Source organism: Anas acuta, chromosome 2, assembly GCF_963932015.1.
Source record: "Anas acuta chromosome 2, bAnaAcu1.1, whole genome shotgun sequence".
In the NCBI taxonomy this organism is placed as follows: domain Eukaryota; kingdom Metazoa; phylum Chordata; class Aves; order Anseriformes; family Anatidae; genus Anas; species Anas acuta.
Window position 1 is genome coordinate 141,808,719 of NC_088980.1, and position 22,982 is coordinate 141,831,700.

A 22,982-nucleotide genomic window follows, 5' to 3' on the forward strand; every position below is an offset into this window, starting at 1 on the left:
TCACCAGAACAATTCATTCTGATTGGTCATAAACTCTATGCATCCTAGAGCCTTAAACATCAAGAGCATGTGAACAAAGAACCAGTCACAGATAACATCAATTGTTCTGATATTCTATTTATTCCTAGAGTCTTTCTGAAGGCCCCAAACACTATCTTCTGTCACATAGCTGGAATTTCTTATTTTGTGAATGAAAGCACTTTTATTATATGCTAAAGAAGCACTTTGGTCACTTTAAGTGTGTCTACACTACTAAATGCATCCACTCCTGGAAGAGATAAGTGGTGACAATGGTGTCCATCTACACCACTCAGAGCTAAACCCATCTGGAGAAGCCCAGGAATGTCTATAACAAACACTATTACATGGTGTTATTACACTGTGGTGCTTCTGTGGTCCAAAAGCATCACTAATTTTCTCTGTGTTCAGAATATCCAAAATTATTTGAGAACTATACTACACCCAGAATAACAGTGGCTATTTCTTGTACAGAATTAAGCAAATTTGCAATATGACACGAAGATTGGCACGGTTGTGACTGACTATACAAAACAGGCTTGTTGAAAATGCTGTTAGGAGGTCTCCACAAGGCATTGGGGCCAAGTCTAGCAAAGTTCGACTCATATCACCTACTGGAAGGGTATTCTGTGGTGAACTATCCTTAAAATAAAACCTTGTTGGGGATATAAAGGGAAACTGAATGGCTAGCACCTGAAGAGACCACAGAATGAGTAAAGAACTATGCAATTTGTACTATCAAAGGACCAAGACACAGGTGGAAGTAGACAACCAAGATATGTAACGTACAGCTATTCATTATGAGCATTTACTAATAAAACAGAAATAATAGTATGACCCACAGGACTCAACTAACTATCCCTATCAAGAGGATGCATAATCAAGAACACGGGAAAATTCAAGTTGGAAGGGACCTTAGGATGTCTCTAGTTCATCCTCCTACTCAAAGAAGGCTCAGCCCTGAGGTCAGACCAGGTTGCTCAGGGCTTTAACCAGTTGGGCCTTGAAAACCTCCAAGGGTGGATACCACCACCTCTCTGGGCAACCTGTTCCACTCTTTGACATTTTCTTCATAAAAAGGTTTCTGTTTATTTCCAGTCTGGAATTTTATTGTTTCATCTTATGCCTTTTCCTTTCATCCTCCTATCATAAACCCCTGTGAAGAGCCTTAATGGTCTCCTCACAGGTAGTCAGGGCTGCTATTAGGTTCTATTGAAGCTTCAGTCTGGAAAGGACCAGTTGTCTCACCTTTTGTTGCAGGATCAGTGGTCCAGCTACTAACCATCATTTATTTGTGTCTTTCTTGTATTGTACTGACCATGTGAGCACAAATAGTATGAACAGTGGTTCACTTCCAAGTGGGCTTTTGAGTATGTGAAAATGTATATATCAGAATTATTAAAACTTGTGAATCACTTCTGTAGAAAATGCCAGACATGAGCAACATGAACAATATATAGATTTCTGAATCCAGTAAAAGTGGTCAATGGAAGGTGGATTATTTACAGGGAGAAAGTAGTTCAGTAAGTTGTTCTAGTGGAGACCATCTTTCATTTTCAAAGACAAGGAGAAAACACATTGACTGAAACATAATTCAACCCTTGCATACCAGCTTTTGTCTCTCTCTCTTTCTCTCTCTTTTTCTATTTTTTCCTATCACACAAATATAGATATTATTTTCTATGTCATGAAAACTAAATAGCAATTATTTACATTTTTGTTTCTGCACAAGGTGTTTACTGATAACTTACTGATTCATTTTCAGTATACTAATATTTCCAGGTATTTATTACTAAAATTTCACCCATTTTCACAGCTTTGCATGCATTCATTATTTTTCTTCTGGTTAAAAAATCACCATCTCCTACACAAAAATAACTTTTATTCATACACTACACTGACCTACACTGACCTAGCCTCTAAACCATCTTTTCTGTAAATGCACACATAAATGTTGCTTGTGTATTTGTGAAATTCAGAATTAAATTTTTGATACAGTAACTAACACAGAGTATAAGCAAACAAGTAAATCAATTATTATACAATCAGATCCTGAAATAAATGGGTTTCACTATCATGCAATTTAGTTTGAAGAAAAGAAAAAAAGATTCCAAATGCACACTGATATAGATATTTTCATATATAAACATTTCCATACAGCAAATACCCTTACATAAGTAAAAAATTACAGACACTTAAGTAACTATCTTACTTTTTAGAAATATTATGCTTTTTTTTTCCTTTTCCTTTTTTCTTTTCCTTTTCTTTTTCCTTTTCCTTTAGCAATTCTCCATAGAAGTGAAACAAAAGACCTTTAGGAAGAATTCATCTCAGACAACTTTAGCCATTAAAAGTTAAGTTTCCAGTCAAACCTACAGTGAGTGGAAAGTTTTAGGAACCATTAGAGGTTACTTCAGTTATCATAGCTACTGTTTTCAAGCCAGGACAACTGTTCTCTGAAGATACCCTTCTCTAACTTATCTAGGAAGCCCATGTTGTCTGTTCTTCTACACATGGACCTACTTGTATGAAACATATCTGGTTTACGTTATCTAATTATATTTATGCATTTTTGTAATACAGGTATCACCTGGAAATTTGCACTGACAAACGAAAGCCAGTTATTAGATATCTGAACTGATAAATATTGACTTAAGTTTATACCCAGTTTTCCTAAGGTATTTATCAAAATAAGAACAGTAAGGATTTTGTCCTCAGTTTGAAATGTTATGAAATCTATGAATAATTCTAATATTAATTATATTAAAAATAAATTAAAAAGAAAGAAATTTGACTAAAGAGATATGGAGGATATGAAAGTACCTTACAAATTAAGAGGTGTATTACCATGCATTTCCATGCTGTATATCTGCAAATCCATGGACAATGACTACACATACAAGCAAATGAAAGCAGCTGACCACGTACCCACACACCTTGGCAGAGGTGCACTCCATACTCGTCGGCCACCACCTAGACAAATAATCTCTGAAGCTCCTTCCAAACGATATCCAGATGAACAGGAGAATGTCAGAGTATCTCCCACTCCAAAATTAAATCCTATTCTGTTACCAAACTGTGGGATCCCAGGATCTTCACAAGGTTCTAGATTATATTCTGAAAGCAAGAGAGCAAGTCAGCTTGTACAAGTGAGAACAACTTGTGTTTTCTATCAGCCTTTTTTCTAATCTTGCAATCTACTAATTTCTGTGTATTTCCAACTGACCTTGGATAAAGATTTCAGTTTTAAAAACACAATGAATGCATGAATGTTAAGTTGGCAATTAGACTACCTTCAAAAGCTAGACTAATGAATGCATTTATAACATTTTTAAGATGCATAACACAACATGATTTATCACACTTATTAGAGCCATAAATGCCCCAGATACATAAAACAAATGAAAACAATGGTACAGCGTAAGTCTGACTGACTGACTCATGGGCTCATCTGGAATTTCACTAACTGAAATTAGACCAATTCTGTTTCTTCCCCTCACTTGAATGCTGCTTACAGTTTAGTGTCCTCTTACTTATCATGTAGCAGAGATTTCAGAGAGATTTTCTTGCTTTAAAATTGCTGTGCTTAAACAAACAAACAAACAAACAAACAAACTTAAATAATTTTATGATTCAGTATATCATAAAACAAACTATTCCAGGTGTTGTTTCCTTACCAGAGAAAGAAATGTTAAATCCTTCATATGATATAGAAAAATCTGATATAAAGCGTAACTGGGCTCTGAAATTTCCATAGAGACCTGCGTTGATTGGTGAAGGAAGCTCTGAGCCAGTCAGACGTGCTAATGGTTGTGTGAAACTGCCATTCTCTGTTATTAGTAAGTAGTCGTGATGATCCTCCAAATGGAAAGTATAGAAGGTGAACTGTACTCCTATTAGAAAAAGTAGAATTAATTTATGTATCACACAGTTATCATGAATGTAACTAAGACAATGATTAAACCAATACATTTCAGTATGAATCATGGTTCAGAAAAGAAAGACTTTCAGTACTTAAAGGGGGCTCATAGAAAAGATGGAGAGTTGGAGATTTTTTTTTTTTTTTTTATGGGCAAATAGTGATAGGACAAGGGGAAATGGTTTTAAACTAAAAGAGGGGAGATTTAGATTAGACCTTAGGAAGAAATCCTTTACTCAGTGTGATAAGGCACTGGAACAGGTTGTCCAGATAAGTTAGGTATGCTCCATTCCTGGAGGTGTTCAAGGTCAGGCTGGATGGGGCTCTTGGAAACCTTATCTAGTGGGTGGCATCTCTGTCCATGGCAGGAGGATTGAACTAGATGATCTTTAAGGTCCCTTTCAACACAAGCCATTCTATGATTCTATGATCTTTGGGATTCATGCTTAGTCTTTCTGGACTAAGAATAAGTCTTTCTGCAATGGGAATAATGAGAGCAATCCCTTGGGTCTTAGAGACCTCTAGTTAATGTCTTAGCTTTTCAGAAATGGGAAAATTGTTCAGCCTTTTAAAGTAGATACCCTCTTTTCTTCTTAGAGCTCCCCAAGCCAAGACTTATTGTAGCTTGTGGATCCAGATAAACATGCCCTTACTTAGTAGCACTGGCAAAGAAATTACTGGATCAGGTTGCATTTAACGTATAAGATAAAACAAAACAATCCCCAAAATATCTTTGAGAATTAAAATATCTTAATCTAATAATTGTATAAGCAAAATCACTCATCTGCTTTGAGCATTGTATTTATTATCTTCAAAGAAAGTTTTTTGGTAGCAACTCCAAACATTGGAATTCCTATGAATTCACTGAGGTTCACTGAATTTTGTTCAAACACAAACTCAAATTTTAACTACAGGGAATGTTTCAGGCAATTTTACAGATTGCCATGGCATTTCTAAGCAAAACACCAAGGTATATCCTAGTTGTATAATTTGGTTTTCTGTAGAAAATGCTCTAATCTTATTAATATATTTTATGTGACATACTGTGTCACAGAGAATTATTTAAAAAATATATATTCAGGTAGATTCCTTCTTATTTTGCACATGCCCCTTTTTTTGTAAGGGGAACATATATATATGTACATATTGACTAAAACCAAGAAGGCATAATGTCATTTCTTAATATTGCAATCCAGAATGTTGGGGAGTGGGAGGAGGGTGTGGGGAGAGGGTAAATGAAATGAATTGTTCTACTAGTTAGTTGTTTAAACTATACCATTGACAGTCCACAAAATTCACTTCATTATATTTGAACTACATGCTAACAACAGACACAATATAGGAATTAATGTCACGATAGATGATTAATTTCCTCTTCAGGTATAGCACACATTCCTAGACTTATTAACTATACTTAAAGTGCATGTTGCAATATTCTAATTATCAAAAATAAAATTGAAAATAAAAAAAAAAATCATAGCAAAGTTTTTAGTGGACATTCAAAAATCTTAATACTGGTCCACATGAATATGAATGAGAAATCAATCCAGAATTTCCTGTTTAATGCAATTGAATAGTGAAAGCAAAATATAAAAATATATATTGCAGATGTTATTATTTCAGACAATACATATGCATACAGAAACAGAGCTTTTCTTAGCAATACAACATATGCAGATATAACATATAAATCTTAACTCAATAAATACATTTAATTACCTGCCATGAAGTAATAGCATTATGAAGTTGCAACACAAAGATACATGTTTTAAAGTACCCCCCCACCATGTTACATACATGTAACATACATGTTACATGTTACATACATTTGCTTGGTAGTCTGACATCAGACTGCCAAATTTTGTCCAAATAAAAAAAAAAGCTTAAAGAAAAATATTAATTATATTCTACCAAATGTATCACTAGTTAATAGCCAGTACAAGATACTCCTTGACATTCTGAAGTACTAATTATATTAGATATGAAATAGAGCAGAAAATTAGATTTCCAGAATAAACTTTCTCTCCTCCATTTTAAAATCATCCATGCATATGTATGGGATTAATTTTCTCTAATGGTAACCATCTAACACTTTAAAAAGTCTCTGAGTTTCCCCTTGGACAATTCATCCATCAGATAAAGCTCCTGGACATCAGATAATAGAGGTAAATAGGCACTTTCAGAGAACAATTCATTCCATCTATTTTAGATACGTTTACTTTGAGATAATCCATGTCCTGAAGATAAATGATTTTTTCCATTAAATACAGAAGTGGCCTAGTGGACTAGCCTACTGAGCATAACGCTGTACCACTAGAAGTTTAAAATTAAACCAGGTAAACTTAATCTTCCTGTTTCTTTGACAAAGGGAAAGTCCTCCTTTCTCCGGACTTCCTCCCTTGTCTCCAGGGCTGACCTTAGCAGTAAAGACTGAAGCAAAAAAGGCATTCAGCAATTCTGTCTTATCTGTATCCTTTGTCACCAGGGCAGCTGCCCCATTCAGTAGTGGGCTGACATTTTCCTCAGTCTTCCTTTTTCTATTGATGCATTTGAAGAAGCCTTTCTTGTTGTCCTTGACATCCCTTGCCAGATTTAACTCTGAATGGGCCATGGCCTTCCTTTTCACATCCCTGCATATTCTGACAGAGTCCCTGTATTCCTCCCAGGTGGCTGGACCATTTTTCCACAGACTTCCTTCTTCTGTCTGAGCTTTGCCAGGAGCTCCCTGCTCATCCATGCAAGTCTTCCCCCTTTTCTTGCCTTCATACTCATATGGATGCAACGATCTTGAGCTTGGAGGAAATGATACTTAAATACCAACTAGTTGTCTTGGACACACCTTCCTTCCAGGGCCCTAACCCATAGATTTCTTCCAAGTAGATCCCTGAAGAGGCCAAAGTTTGCTCTCCTAAGTCCAGGGTCGCAATCCTACTTTTTGCCCTGCTTCCTCCTTGCCAGAAACTGAGCTCCACTATATCATGGTCAATCAAGGCTGCCCCCAACCCTCTCATCTCCAACTAGTCCTTCCTCATTCATTCATACAAGGTCAAGCAGCATACCTCTCCTTGTTGTCTTCTACACAACCTGTACAAACTCAGGAAGTGAGCTTATCCTAGACAAACTCAGGAAGTGCAGCCAAGATAAGTGGACAGTGAGGTGGATTGACAATTGGCTAGATGGCAGAGCTCAGTGTTGTGCTCAGTAGTATATAGTTGAAGCCCATAGCTAGTGGTGTCCCACAGGGGTCAGTAGTGTGTTGTTTAACTTACTCATCAACGAACGTGATGATAAAATGGAGTGCACCCTCAGCAAGTTTGCTAATGACATAAAGCTTGGAGGAGTGTCTCATATTCTAGATGGCTGTGCTGCCATTCAGAGGGACCTTGAGATCCTGGAGGGTTGGGCTGAGAGGAACCTCATGAAGTTCAACAGGGGCAAGTGCATCTAAGGAGAAATTACCCCAAGCACCAGTACAGGCTGGGGGTTGACCTGCTGGAGAATAGCTCTGCAGAGAGGGATGCGGGAGTCCTAGTGGACAGCAGGCTGACCATAAGCAGGCAATGTGCCCTTGTGGACAAAAAGGCCAACTGTATCCTGGGGTGAATTCAGAAGAGTGATCCTCCCCATCTACTCAGCCCTAGTGAGGCCACACCTAGAGTACTGTGTCTGGTTCTGGGCTCCCCAGTGCAAGAGGGACATAGAACTACTGGAGTGAGTTCAGAGGAAGATCAAAGGATGATGATCTTATGAAGACTGTCACAAGTCCACGGAGCCAGATGGGATCCACCCGACAGTGCTGAGGGAGTTGGCAGATGTGATTGCTGGGCCACTTTCCATCATCTGTCAGCGGTCTTCGTTATCTGGAGATATCCAGGATGACTGGAGACTTGCTGATGTGATGCCCATCTATAAGAAGGGTTGTAAGGAGGGCCCGGGGAACTACAGGACTGTCAGCCTGACCTCGGTGCCAGGAAAGGTGATGGAACAGGTCATTTGGGATGCAAACATGCAACGTATGCTGGACAACCAGTGGATCAGGCCCAGTTAGCATGGGTTCATGAAAGGCAGGTCCTGCCTGACCAACCTCACCTTCTTCTATGAGCGGGTGACCCACCTGGTGCATGAAGGAAAGGCTGTTGACATAGTCTATCTAGACTTCACAAAGGCTTTTGACATAGTCTCACACAGCACTCTCCTGGAAAATCTGGAAGCTCATGGGCTGCACAGGTACACTCTTTGCTGGGTTAAACACTGTCTGGATACCTGCCTTCAACAAATAACCATTTTTTTAAAGTCTCCTGTCTCTCATTAGTCATTAGTTTAGTCATTAGTTCTTTCTTACCATTCTAAATGTCTCCTGAAGTGGTTGCATTATTTATCTTTTTTTCTCCATCCACATTTATTTCTAAACCATATTATTTATTGAATCTCTAGATGTACAATAAGCTACCATTTATATGCAGCCACCCTACATATAAATGAAAGAAACTATTTCTTTCCTTCAAAATAAAGAGACTTCTCTTTCTGACATTTCCTGGTCAACAGCTAGCCATAATGTAAAATTTCACATGATGAAAACTATATTTAAAACAATTCTCTTCTATCTTCACTTCTTTTTATGACATATGAATAACATTCTCACACAAGTCTTCACTTCAGATAATTGATAAAAAATCTAAATATCAAGGACTATTTCTGTCTAATGTCTCTAAGAGAAGGCATTTTTTCATGAACACAGAAAAAAATCCACCTTCTTTCACCTGTATGGATTAATGTGCATTTATACAATTGTCTGTTACTTGGACTACAGTCTTTCAGTGATATTTTGTTCTGTAAAAAACATTTGGCTTTCCATTGGGCCTAGTCTACATCTGGAATTCTAGGAATTAATACAATAAATATAAATACAAACAAAAATCAGCAATACAATCCTAATTCAGTGTGGAAAACCCAGATCTGGAATCTATATGCGTAGGACAGAACACTGGACCTTTACCTATATGTTTAAGAAAAAAGCAATTAAAGAAGGGAAGGGAAGGGAAGGGAAGGGAAGGGAAGGGAAGGGAAGGGAAGGGAAGGGAAGGGAAGGGAAGGGAAGGGAAGGGAAGGGAAGGGAAGGGAAGGGAAGGGAAGGGAAGGGAAGGGAAGGGAAGGGAAGGGAAGGGAAGGGAAGGGAAGGGAAGGGAAGGGAAGGGAAGGGAAGGGAAGGGAAGGGAAGGGAAGGGAAGGGAAGGGAAGGGAAGGGGAATAGAGAAAACAATGTATTTACCTTTCCCATGGGTAACATCCACAGTCCATGTACAATTCAGTGAATTTGGATAGAGTTCTGGATAACCAGGGGATAAAATTGTCCCACTAGGTCCTCTAACATCACCACCACACAAAGCTAGAATTAACAAACAAACAAACAAACAACTAGTATATTAATAAAATAATATAGAACATACAGCTTAGGAAAAAAAAAATGAAAAAAGAACAAAACTATCTTTTTAAAACTTCTGGTTTTAAAACTACTGAAAACTAGTTGATCAAATGGTTCATCAATCTTACTTATGGACAATAGTCCATTTAACACAATATGAAAGGAAATAAAATCAAAGAATGGTTAACGTATTTTTTGCTAGTTATTAATAAAACAAAAAGTGAGTTTCCTTAGCTGTTTTTTTCACATTTTCTTGTGATTCCGTGAAAACTCAAAAGTCCAGCAGGAGGATGAAGGCAGAAAATATAGAACCAACAGCACTTTAGCCAGGTGCTAAGAATGGAGAGTTAAAATTGAGTAGATTAGACCTTAGTATTGAAGAATTAGTGACTGGTAATATTAATGCAGGGAAGCATGACATCCTTTAGTGTATCATGCATTTACATCTATAACTGACAACTGCCAATATAAGAATAAGCCATACTGTAGTATCAATAGTGACTTTGTAATCAGCAATTGAGTGATATAAAAATTAAATTACCACTTGAATTAATACAAAATACAAAAGTAAAATCATCACAAAACTGGCATAAATTTCTTCAACATTCACCATTAACATAAGCCAATATTCAACACTTCCACTATAAACCATAAAGTTTTCCCTTTAGCAGAAACTTTTGAAAAACTGTTGAAAGGCAGTTTGGGAGACAGGTAGATGGCAGATGCATGTCTGCAATTCCAGTTGATACAACTACCAATTCCAGTTCGCCTCATTGCTCTCCAAGCTGTTGCTTACCTATAGCTCATCTCTGTGCTTCCCGGTGGTGTGCTGTTACATGAGCAAGGAAGAGGGAAGGAGGTTGTCACAGGCTGAAGAAGCAATATATTTATTTATTTTTTTTCTCTGAGAGGCTGCCCCACCAGCACTAACTGGTATAACATGCATCTGCCCCTCTTTGAACATCATCAGCAGCTACAAACACAACACTCAAACATCGTACAGAGCGTGAAGGTGGGAGAAGTTTGCATTTCCAATATAATAACAGTACTCAAACAACATCCTCACACATTAAGTTTTATATTTGTGATGATTTGTGCTAAACACTGACAGGGTAAATTATGAAATGCATAACTATGGTTTTTTTTGGTTGTTTATATACATGTATATATATATATAAACGTTACATATTACTCCCTATTATATGTTATAATGTGCTATATTAGCATGTTATATATTATCCCCTTTAGGGTACTGAACATAAAGAAGTATACATTTAATTACAGTTTTCTTATAGAAAATAAATGAAACTTGGATACTGTTACTATACACTTTATTCTATATGCTAGGATACAGTAAGACTGCGGAAACACTGAAGATATTTGCAGTCTTAGCTGGGGAGAGAAGACAGAGAAACAAACTCAACATCACCCACACTCTGATGGGAACCCTACTCCATTTATGAGAAAAAGTTTATGACAATTAAAGGTTGCTATTACCTGTAACCTTTAGTCTTTTCCCTACTCATATACACATCCAATTAAAATAAATAAATAATACCCTATTTTGCCTAGCTAAATTGGTTTGATTGTTGTAGCTAACCACTTTCTCTTTGAAAGGTATTTTTATCTCATCATTTTGTGTGTGTGTGTGTGCGTGTGTGTGTGTGTGTGTGTGTGTGTGTATGTGTGTATATGTGTCCATGTGCTGCTTTTCCTGCCAGCTTTCTAGCCTTTTTGGCCAGATTGTAAGCTAGAAAGTTGGAGATCCAATACCACAGGCTGAAATTTTAGGACCACTACTGCCCAATCTCATCATATTTGCCAAAAGGAAATGATGCTCCAACACATTTATTTTCCTCCTCATGATGAAGATCCAATGAGGTCAGTTATCATCTGATCTTGTTATATTTAGACATTAGCAAAATAGAATCAGGGCATGTTATAACAGCATGTTATTGCAGATTCTGATGGTAACTACCTACTTTGTCCACACTTTAGGTCAGCCCTATTAAGAAGGGCTGCAATAGAATATGCAATCAATTTTTATAATCATGGGAAACAGCCCAAAAAAATAATGCATTTTACAGTGGGTGTTTGAAAAATCTTTCAAGAATGCAAGTGATGACAAAATGTCTATGGCATTCACTGTAACTGTATGAAGGCTAGCAGATGGCAAACAAAGGCATCAAGGGACCAGCATGTTACGAAACAAAGCCAAGTTGACAGATCTAAAATATAAAGTGTGCACTGGTCCTGATAAGATGGGAAACAGCCAGAGCATATAATATCAAAACTAGTAGCTGACTCTTTTTTGGAATGCAAAGGAAAATAAAAACATGTTAAAATGAAAACAGCAAAAGATACTCTTTACACATTTTTCTAGAGTCTGTAAGAAACCTCCTTTTCACTTCATTGTCTGATATATGGAGACATACTAAAACAGGACAGACTAAAAGTATAATGAATAAATAAGCAAATAACTGAAGCACTAGCTTGGCATTCTAATGTGGAAAATTGGGTACATGAAATGTGTTGTTTTGTTTTGTTTTGTTTTTGATCATCATTTATTGTGTTGCTAACATGACATTTAATTTCTTTGTTATGTAAGAAAAACAGCTCAGTCAAGACATGCCTTAATCTTTATATTTATTTATTTATTACTGTGTTTTGTGAGAAGGAATTAAAAACTAACAAAAAATTAACAAAAATATCTGCATGTAATACAGATAGATATCTGGATGTATAGTACAAAGTACCTTTACAACAGTGTGATATTGGGAAATAATGTAATAGCTTATGAAGTAAGTCTTGGTTAAATGTGATTGAAGATTAAAATTTAGTAGTGGAATCAAGTGACTAAGCCAGCTGTTCAAGTGAAATAAGATTCTTATAGCATTGGGTTGCTTGAACACTTTTGTTGTAATGGATCATAACTTCATTCCTTTTGCTCAGTAACAAAAGGAGGAGTGGCAGCAAGCAAGACTAGCTTAGAAAATTGCCCTATATTAAATATATATATATATATTTTTCCCCAAACAATTTTAGAACCTTTACTCAGGCTACATATAAGTGTCTCAGTGGGAGGCCATACTTAATCACTGAAATACATAACTAGTTGTAAGGAAAACACGTGACTTATGTCATTCATAAAATCATCAAGCTCCATTTCAGGTCATATTTCATCCATCCTACTATTATAAAAAATCACTGTTCCATATTAGAAATAGACTTGTAATTTCTAGCCTAAATTTATTCATGGTTAATTTTCACCCGTTTATTCTTATTATAAACTGTCATTATGTTATTTTCCATCTTGGAAATTCACTTTGGAGGGCTGGCAAAGCATGACAGTTTCTAGCTTTGTTTGATTCACTTAAATGAGACAACATTTCTTAACCTAGTCTTGAAAGATATACTTTTGGTCTCTATGACCACTGTATTACCTATTTCTAGTACTTATTTATCTTTCTTGTCACAGCCTCTGTGCTACACAAACATATTGCTAGGACACTACAATAAAATGTGGCAGCAGTTAATGAGCAAGGAAGGTAACATTTCTGCTCATATAAGTCTTTTCCCATTTTTTTGCATGTGTCCTCAGTTCTATTTTTAAATGTTTATGTTTTACTGCAGAAGTAAGCCTGTATAATCTCCTCCTGCAGAGGTCAATCTGCATAGCTTTACTTTAGCACTTCTTTGTAGAAGATCCCCTTACCTCTTTATTTTATTTTATTTTATTTTATTTTATTTTATTTTATTTTATTTTATTTTATTTTATTTTATTTTATTTTATTTTATTTTATTTTATTTTATTTTATTTTATTTTATTTTATTTTATTTTATTTATTTTATTTTATTTTATTTTATACTATGAAATAAAACTCAGCATCCAGTAACTATGTTCTCTGTTATCTGAGGTCTCTGAAAAAGGATTATGACCAATTTAAAATGATTTATTTATTTCTATGTAACTATTTATTAATTTTAAATTAAATTTATTTTGATGTAACTGAAGTCTACTTCAGACCCATAAAGGGTATAGCAATGATATGAAGATATCAAGAAGACTAAATGTGAGATAAAAGGGTTTGACCACATCCAAGGACAGAAAACTGTCAAGAGAACATACTTGTTATTTAATTAAAGCAAAATAATACACATTCTACATAGATATGTGTATTGATGTATTTCAACATATGGTGTTCAATAACAATACAGAAAAAAAATAATAATCACTGACCCATTTTGCCTGACTGAAGATGGTGATATTTGTGAATTAGAAATGTTTTCCACCTTTTAAACTGATATCACCTACCATTTTCATAGATAAATTTAAAGTTTTTTTCAAAAGACTAGCTCTAAGTCACCAACCACAACATGAAAACTAATCTGCAATGCTTTATCACAGTTTTCTCAAAAAAGAGAAAATATGCATAAGAATAGAAGCTTCTGAAAAAAGGAAAAAAAAAAAAAAGACTTTTTTTTTTCAGTAAGATGAACTTAATGTAAATACAAATAAATGAAATCTATTTGTTTTCCACAGCGATGGAAGAGAAAGCATAAATTTATAATTTATGCTTTATGTAATACTGATTGGTTTTACAAAAGGTTTCAAGCATTAGCAAGAAAGACTGGTAACATGAATTCAGGAAGAACCACAGAATGGAAAGATAAACCTATTGTATGTGTTTGTATAAATATAAATCTATATACAAATACACACACAGTAGTACCATTGCATTCAGCTGTTTAATTGTCTCTGACTTCCAAACAACAAACTAATTCTAAGTTGATTTTCATTTAATATGTAATTTGATTATAGAACAGAAATATAAAGATAGCTAAAAAAAAAATTGAAACAGTGAATTACAATTTAAATCACATGCTGTGTTTCGTAGATAAAGAAATTTCAGCATCTGGCTTCCCTATTTACACTAGATGTAATGTGCCTTAAAATGGGATGCATGCAAGGAGTAAAAATAAAATAACAATACAGGCATCCAATGCTTACTAACAGCTTCCTGAAAGAAACTTCGGACTTGAGTTATACTATACAAGAAAAGAGCATAATAAAGTCTAGATTATTCATAATGAAAGCTGTTATATCTTTATCTCCTTATTTAAATCTAAAACATATCAGGACATACTAACACCTTCCAAGTGTAGATTCTACCATACTGAATATTTGCATTTGAATATATATTTTTAATAGTTGAAATTTTAATAAGATTATTGTTTTTATCTTAGAGATACCTTTACAAAAATAACGTAACACCTTTGCCAGATCTCCCTGATAGATTCCTCATGACACTGCACAAGTCAGATTTGCTAATTCATTGTAACATCTTGGTGTTTTCAATATAATCATTGAATGTCTTCCATCTAATTTGAATGTTTTTCTTGCTGATGTTCTCTGTTTATTCATTTTCTTAAGCAAATAAAATAAAGATCAAGTGGGATGCCAATATTTACCCCTAATCCAAATACCTGATAAGGATTATTAAGTAATTAATTTCATGTTATGATGAAGAAAAGAAAAAGGACATTATACTCTTAATTATTTAAACATTTACTATTTTTTCCTGTCATATTTAACAGGATTAATATATTACTTTGTATATTGTTAATATAGGTTTTCTCACAAATATTCACAGTTTAAAAGAAGATTTCTATTATAATATTCAAACAGAAAGTACACGATAAGCCAAAATTTTTCACTTAAGCACTGGGAAGAGTTACAGTCAAATTCAAGGGAGTACTGATAGATACATACTGAGTAAATCATACATGGATGTTACATAGGAATGGTATAAATGTAAAACAAGTAACATTTTTCTAAACAAAGCTCAAAAACATCTATTTTCTCTCTTAAGTGCAACTATTTTCTAAAGACCTGTTAATATTCTTATTAGAAAATAATATTTGTTATCTATTTGCATATTTGTTTTCCTAGGTATTGTGCCCTGTATTTAGAGCATATAAACCAAACTGCATCTGCAGATGTACTATTTAAGAATAAATAATTATAGAATAATACAAATAGGTTTTCTCTGTTCTATGTGGATAAAAACAAACAAAAAGATACGAGCATTTTACCCATGAGACAAAGAAGGAAAAATATAGCAAAAGTGGAGGCCTCCACTCTGAAGTGGAGGCCTTCATCACTGCCACTTCTTTTTAAAATAAATTATATATATATATATATACATCTATATATATATATAGTCAATACAGCTGTCCATAAATTGGTCACACTTCCCCCGAAGGACTGTTAAAGAATCTTCCTAATAACAAATTACTTCATTTTTTTGAAGAGACTGATGGCTGGACAAAGAGTTTTACTCTTAGTTTTATGGTTGTATAACATATTTTAAAACAGTGGAGCTGCTGTCTTGAAAACTGAAAGCAATTCAACTACTGGAATAAAAGTTTGGACTAAATCATATTCTGACATCCCTTCCAGCCATAACTCTTCTATGGTCTTGTATCAGAGAATTTGAAAATATTTTCCTTTATCTTTGAAAAGCATGAACAGCAACAGATAACATTATCCTCAAAATTTTATATTCAGAGATCTCTAAAATTAACATTTCAGAACTCCTTTGCTATTACAAATATAAATGTGTGATTGCATGTGTATGTATGTATACACACAGAGCAATGCATAATACAGTGACTGTGCATCCCTTATCCACACAGATACATGTAAAAATTAAAACTAAGGAAATGACCAATAAAATCCTTCATGTGTATCAATCATTCAGATATGAATGAATTATACAACCTGTCATGATACACCCCTCAGGCTAGTCTTTACAGATGGAGACAGCTGTTTTGTTTGTTCATTTTTAAACCATTATTCTCAGTATCCTCTAAATGTTCCTATAGACAATGAAGTGTGACTTCCTGGATAAGCTTTTTGTGATGCTTATCTGTAATATCCAAACACTTAATGAAAAAACTAGCTTATACTCTTTCAAAGAATGCAATCACAATCAATGCAGTCTTCAACTCTGAGGAAGAACAGGGTCTGAAAAATCTAATTTTTTTTTTTTGTATACCCCTCTACTTGAAAGCACTTGCATTCATGAGTTGTCATGTTTTGTTTGCACAATTGTTGCTACATGATGTAATTATCAAAAAGAAATACTTTTAACTATCTAGAAATAACCCAGCTCCCCAAAAACTGATACAGCAATATAACAAATGAGCAGGAACAGTTATCAACTTGTTTATTAGTGGCATGGTTAATATAAAGCCATCCTCATAGTTTATAAAACCAACAGCCCATTGAGCAAATGCCCTTTTTTCCCTGGAGGTGCAAGGACTCTGGATTCTATTTAAAAACATTTCACTAGAGAAGAAATTCAGCAATAAAATTAAAATGAGTTCAACCATGAATTGATTAAATTTACTAGAATAAATGTACTCAATCCTGCCTTTAGAGCATATTCATTCAATGGACAATTGCCATTTAGCGATGTGCTCTAGAGAAAAAAAAGCTCATTTACTTAATGAATGCATGCTAGTGCAGCATCTTGAGGAAGAAATTCATCACAATACATGCGTTCATTTCACAGCGGAGCACAGTATTCATAGGGAGTGTGTTAATACTGTTTGTTTTAGATGGTTAGCATCTAGTGCCTATCAACATAAGCCACATCTTCTATTTACAGCCTATCCAGCCAAATATAGTCTCCCTGCCTGTGAGCTATTGGAACTCTCATCCCAAGAATTAGACTAAGAAACAGAATCCTTTAGGTTTGCTGAATAGAGTGCCATTTTCAGGAGAGTGATTATTCACAAATTGCTGGTATCATCATACCCTTCCATGTTCAACATAGTCATATATAAAATATGAAGCATTTGCTAACTAATTAAGCTAAAGGCTTAAGTAAGACCCTACTGGTCAAAGACTCTATAATCTATAGAATGAAATTCAGTGGAAACTATTATATTTACATATGGAAAGTCATACATCCATGATTCAATAAACATTTTTCTTAGTCTTCTTTCAAGTTCAGCTTTTACATTCTGTTATAAGATGCTAAAAATTGTTCCAGGAAAATAGATTATCATATGCTTTACATAGAATTTATGTATTCAGTAGATTATTTTTTTAATAAATGCTACCTTAGAATTAATTGGGTGAATTATTCCTGACAACATTTTTATCATCAGAAAAGCATGTTCCATATTCAAAGGAAAATATTTATTTTGAGAAGAAAACAACTAAATATACACCCTAATAAACAGAATATACTTTCTTAATATTAAATATAAATGATATTATCCTAAGAGGAAAAATGTCATAAAATCGATAATTCTCAGAAATTATTAATTTTTCAAGCAGATTCCATAATGACATGCTGGCAACTCCGAAATATGTGAAAAAAAAAAAAAAGTTACTTGATACCATTTTTGTTGCATTTAACAATCATACGCACAAACATCAAATATCATGTGGCACTAATCAGTTCTTACAGTAATTTAAGGGTGACAAGTTTTGTTAACAAATTAGAAACACAGTGATCAACATCAAACTGGAAAAAATGCAGTTTTGAGTCAGGTAGAAATAAACCTCATCTCATGTTTTGTATATCAACACCAAAGATGGATACCCAACCACAAATATGTGTAGTTTGTAACAACTTTACAAGAAGATGCGCATTAGCCTTACATGCCTTAAACTAACAGGTAATCAGTTAGTCCATGGTAACATATATTCAGATATACATATCTTCAATAATCTTCCAATTTAAAGATTTATAGAATCATAGAATCATTAAGGTTGGAAAAGACCTCCAAGGTCCAACCATTTTTACATCATTCTCTCCATTTATTACTAAATATCACATCAGATATATCACAATATATCACAATATATAATCTTCATTTCATCCAACTATATTTTTTTTCTTAAAATTAGAGGATTTTTAAGCTCCATTTAAGTCATTTGACTAATATTTTGGCAAAATGTGTAAATCTTAAGGTACAATTTATTTTAACCATTCACTCTTACCATCACAAGTAGGGAGTGGGTGACTCCACCAGTGATTTTTCTCACACAGCAAAGGCTCCTCATGACTTAGCCTATAACCTGGATCACAACTAAATGAGACAGTGGATCCTATAGAGAAGTCATGTCCATAACGGCGTCCATGCACTGGTATGCCAGGATCCAAGCAAGAGTAAGTATTAACGGTTACACCTAGATTATAATAAATGAATAAATAAATAAATAAATAAATAAATTCTAACCAATTTGTTTGCTTGTTTGTTTGTTTGTCTAAGTAATTCTCTGTAATGGGGTGGTGTGTGGGAAAGTTCTATTATAAAACGTTTTCAGTGATTTATAAAGCAATTATAAAGCATTTTCATTGATTTATCCTTGACATTTGTTTCTCTGTGTTACCACTGTAGGTCATTATAGCCAATGAATTGCATTCTGCTGATATTGCAGACAAAAAACATTGCAGAATTTAGTGTAAATTTATGTTGATCCTATCTCAGTAATGTTATGCATTGATTTACAGAAATTATTTTTACATAAATTATTTTCAAATCTCATGTTCTTTGACATGTGAGATATTGGGGAGACAAAAAAAAATGCAGAAAAAGAAGTAAAGATAAGTTGACTTGATACAGAGAATATTTGTATGTGCTAAAAAATTAAACCTTCTACATTATTTCCCATTGAGAATAGTAACTTCATTATGAAAGAATTTGGGGAAAAAAGAACAAAAAACTCTAGGAATATTACTGAGAGGTAACAAATTAGAAGAAACAGTTGGTGTAGGATCTTCTGGGTGTTTTATCCTTCTACAAAAATTTGTACACAAAGGATATCCTTCCTTAAAAAATAATACAGTGTGGAAATAAAAAAAAAAAGCATAAAAAAAAAAAACACAAACAAACAAAAAAAACATCAGCTTTCAATAGGATTGCTGAAGAGAAAAACACTGAATCATTTAGCATTATTATCATCCAGAAAGAGGAAAACAGATTTGCCCTGTACTGGAAGCAAAACACAAAGAAGCAATAAAAATTGAACAAAAATAACATGCATATTAAATGTCTGTACATAAACAGATCATGGTAAGCAGAAAAGCTACTAGAAATAGCTTATATAGTGTAAAAATTATTAAAGATGCATATTTTTAGAATTCTCCTATATAAACTGAATATAGTATAGTAAAAACTATAGTATAAAGTATAGTATAATATAAATTGAATATAGTATACACTGCACTTTCATTCTTCACAAGTTTAAAGCAGAACTCTGGAATGGGGATCAATTTTAATGAAAATGCATTTTATAATGAAATTGAAGAATTCATACATTTGAAAAGAATATTCAGGTTCCCTTTCAAAATTTAGTTAATTAAAAGAGTAGATATAAAGGTACTTCTAGTAAGTACATCTTTCCTCTTTTTGCTGTTCACATTCCTGAAGTGTAATTTCTACCATTAAGCATTATACGTTTAGCCAATTATTTTAAGAATTAAATGGTCTTTGCTGGGAGCATTAATCTATTTTTCCTAATGTGTAAGGATAGATATCCCTCACATTTCATATTGATGAGAACTTAACACAATCATTAATTCTCCACAATGTCGATGATAAACATGGAAGTACTAAGTGAAGTACTCAGTGAAGGCTGAGACAGTAAAGAATTTTGAAATAGTAGATTTGCTGGGATAAAATGCCAGAACTTTGCATTTAATGGAGTTCAAAGCAGCCAAAATTGTAATAGGCAAAGGAAAGGCAAATGAAAGGATATTATATTTAATATCATTATCATTAGTGATCATAAATAATGTGAATGGTCAAAAATATGGCAAAAAATTAGGAACATCTGAAAATTCCTTAGTGGTAGTCCCAACAAGTATGAAATAGAAATTGATAACAATGTGTTCTTGATGACAGTAATTACAAAAACTATTTTTCACATTAAAATACATTTTGGTAAAACAAACATATATTTAGAAAAACAAAAAGTAAATGACATGATAATATAGCAAGTTACGTGAATTTTAAGCATTCATAAAAATACAAAATCTTACTGATACTTTCTACAGTGTAGTTTATACTATACTAGACTATAATATAATTTATAGACTATAATTTATATACTAGACTATAATATAATATAATATAATATAATATAATATAATATAATATAATATAATATAATATAATATAATATAATATAATATAATATAATATAATATAATATAATATAAGGGAAAATGAATACTTCTACATAAGATTTATAATCAACAAATCACATATGGGTTTTTAGATCCCTAAAAATCCATAATCATGCAATTTGGTAATTGATTTTTTCCACTCATTAATGTAAATCACATTTCCTATTAGCTTCAGAATTTCAGATCCATCAGTCAGGACAGTAATTCAGACATTTGCTTTAGAATTTCATAATTTTACTGATTTTATGCAGTCTTATACATACAAAAATACATTATATAAAAGGTAAGAAAAACAAGACATAATAGCAACATCCAGAAGAAAGGCATTTATGTGCCATTCTTATTTTCTGATTCTTAAAGCACAGAGCACTACAGTAATTACATTAAATGAAATTACTATGCATTGTTCTGCAGTTTAATATCACCAAATCTTATTCAATTTGAAAAAAAAATAAGAGGCCTGACTCAGCAATCTACCAAAGGCAGAGCATTTAGACATTTATATCTTTATGACCATGATAAGCAGAGAAGAGGAAATCAAACCACACAGTTCACAATGACTTACTTTCATAATGAATCTTGAATCCATTGTTAGAACGGCTGTTGTCAGTTGTAAAGAGGAGATAAATGAAATTGCTACTGCTAAATAGGAATTGTGGGACCTGAGTACCATTGTAGGATCCCAAAAGTGGAGATAATAAATTAGGTCCATCATGAACTTCTAAAACATCATAATTGAGTTCTGTCTGAAATCTGGAATTGAGGAAACATCCATAGGTACAAATATAAGAAGCAGATAAACCAAACACATAGCAAGTATGTCACATTTTTAAAACTATGCTTCTTTCCTGACTATAATATTTTAATTATTTCTCCATATTTCTACTTTACAAGATCAATTTTATTATTACATAATTAATACAATAATCACATTTCAGGTTTGTGTCCTGGTAAGATGAGAAATAAGTGTTAACTCCTTGAGCAGGTTTGTGTTGCAGAAAAGTAAACAAAAGTAAGAAACTAATAAAAAAAATCCTGGCTTGCTAGCAGAGATTAATATTACTTCCACACACTATTTTATATCACATAATGATTTTCATTTATGGAAAAATAAACTAAATGATATAGAGGATAGGTTTATGTGTTCCTGTATTGTATCTATTCCATTTGGCACAAATATCATCAAAGTACTTTATATTACCAAAAATCATACTCTGACCACTTACCCTCAAAATTGCCTATAAGCAGGGATAGAACCACTTAAAGACTCTTTGAGACTCCTGTCACTTTGTGCGAGTCACGGTTCAGTGCAAAGTAGTGGCAGAAGTTAAGTAAATAAATAAATAAATAATCAAATCTTATTTAGAAAGCATTACAAAGTGAAATGTCCCTTTGCAATCTGCATGTGTGCTGTCTTTGTCAAGAAAAAACAGAGTATGATAATGCTGCTAGATACCTACTTGTTCTTGTTTTTGATGGTATCACCAGTCCCAAACCTCTGTTTGTTATTTTGACAGCAGTTTCCCTCTTGCAGTGATAGATCTTACATTAATCATATTGCTTTAATGGACTCTCTGATGAATTACTGAAAAACCCTTCCAGCATTAGAAAGAAAAACATTAACAACAGGATCTTTCAGATATTCCTAACTCTCTCTCTGATTCACTTAGATGCCTAATTCAGCTTTGTGAAATCCATTCAAGGAACAGAATGACTAACAACAATGTACTAAAGAACTCTCTGTTTTGAGATTTTTGTCCCAGGAACCTTAACCTAAAATCTAAAGGAGTCTGGCAAAAGAAGAGAAACCATATTAAACCTCCAGAACATGTTTTCTTTTATTTCTGTTCTGATCATATGAAATAACATAAAAAGAGTGCAAAGAAATAAAATACTAGGGAGTTAAAAAAATAAAGCAGGATAAGCCTAGAGGCCAGACAGCTGAAAATTTAGGGGAAATGAATGTTTTGTTTTTTTTTTGGCTAGTTCCCACATGAGCTCAGAATATGTTTCTAAATCAAAAATACTCTGCTTCTGTCAGACTACAGTGTTCTTCCTCCTTAATAAGCCACTAATCTTAAATTAACCTGGATGCCTTCATTGCTGTGTTAAGTCTATTCTTATGGAGGACTTTCCAATGTTCAGTCGAACAGACAGGAGTGAAACAAACTTTAATACAGAAGGAGATGCACACTTTTTATCTTATTTGAACAGCTAAAGCTGCTCTAATATTTATAGCACACATTTTTGTTTTTGAGACAACCTGCCAACTCTGTGGTGTCAGGATATAAGCAGAATACCCCAACACACAGTGTATTCTCATTAGTCAAATGTGACTAGTGCTCCAATCAGTAGTTTGCTGATTAACATCCCTAGCATTTAAAGGCTCATAATTAGGCTTCATGATAAA

General features: G+C 33.6%; 1 protein-coding gene across 1 annotated transcript in view; it reads right to left on the minus strand.

Moving 5' to 3' along the window:
* The window catches only part of CSMD3 (CUB and Sushi multiple domains 3), a 668,812-nt gene that overhangs the window by 272,692 nt on the left and 373,138 nt on the right, over positions 1-22,982 (minus strand). The window contains 5 exon segments of the mRNA XM_068672527.1: positions 2,947-3,135; positions 3,696-3,911; positions 9,207-9,323; positions 18,382-18,570; positions 21,138-21,325. Of these exon segments, the coding sequence (XP_068528628.1) occupies positions 2,947-3,135; positions 3,696-3,911; positions 9,207-9,323; positions 18,382-18,570; positions 21,138-21,325 (899 nt within the window).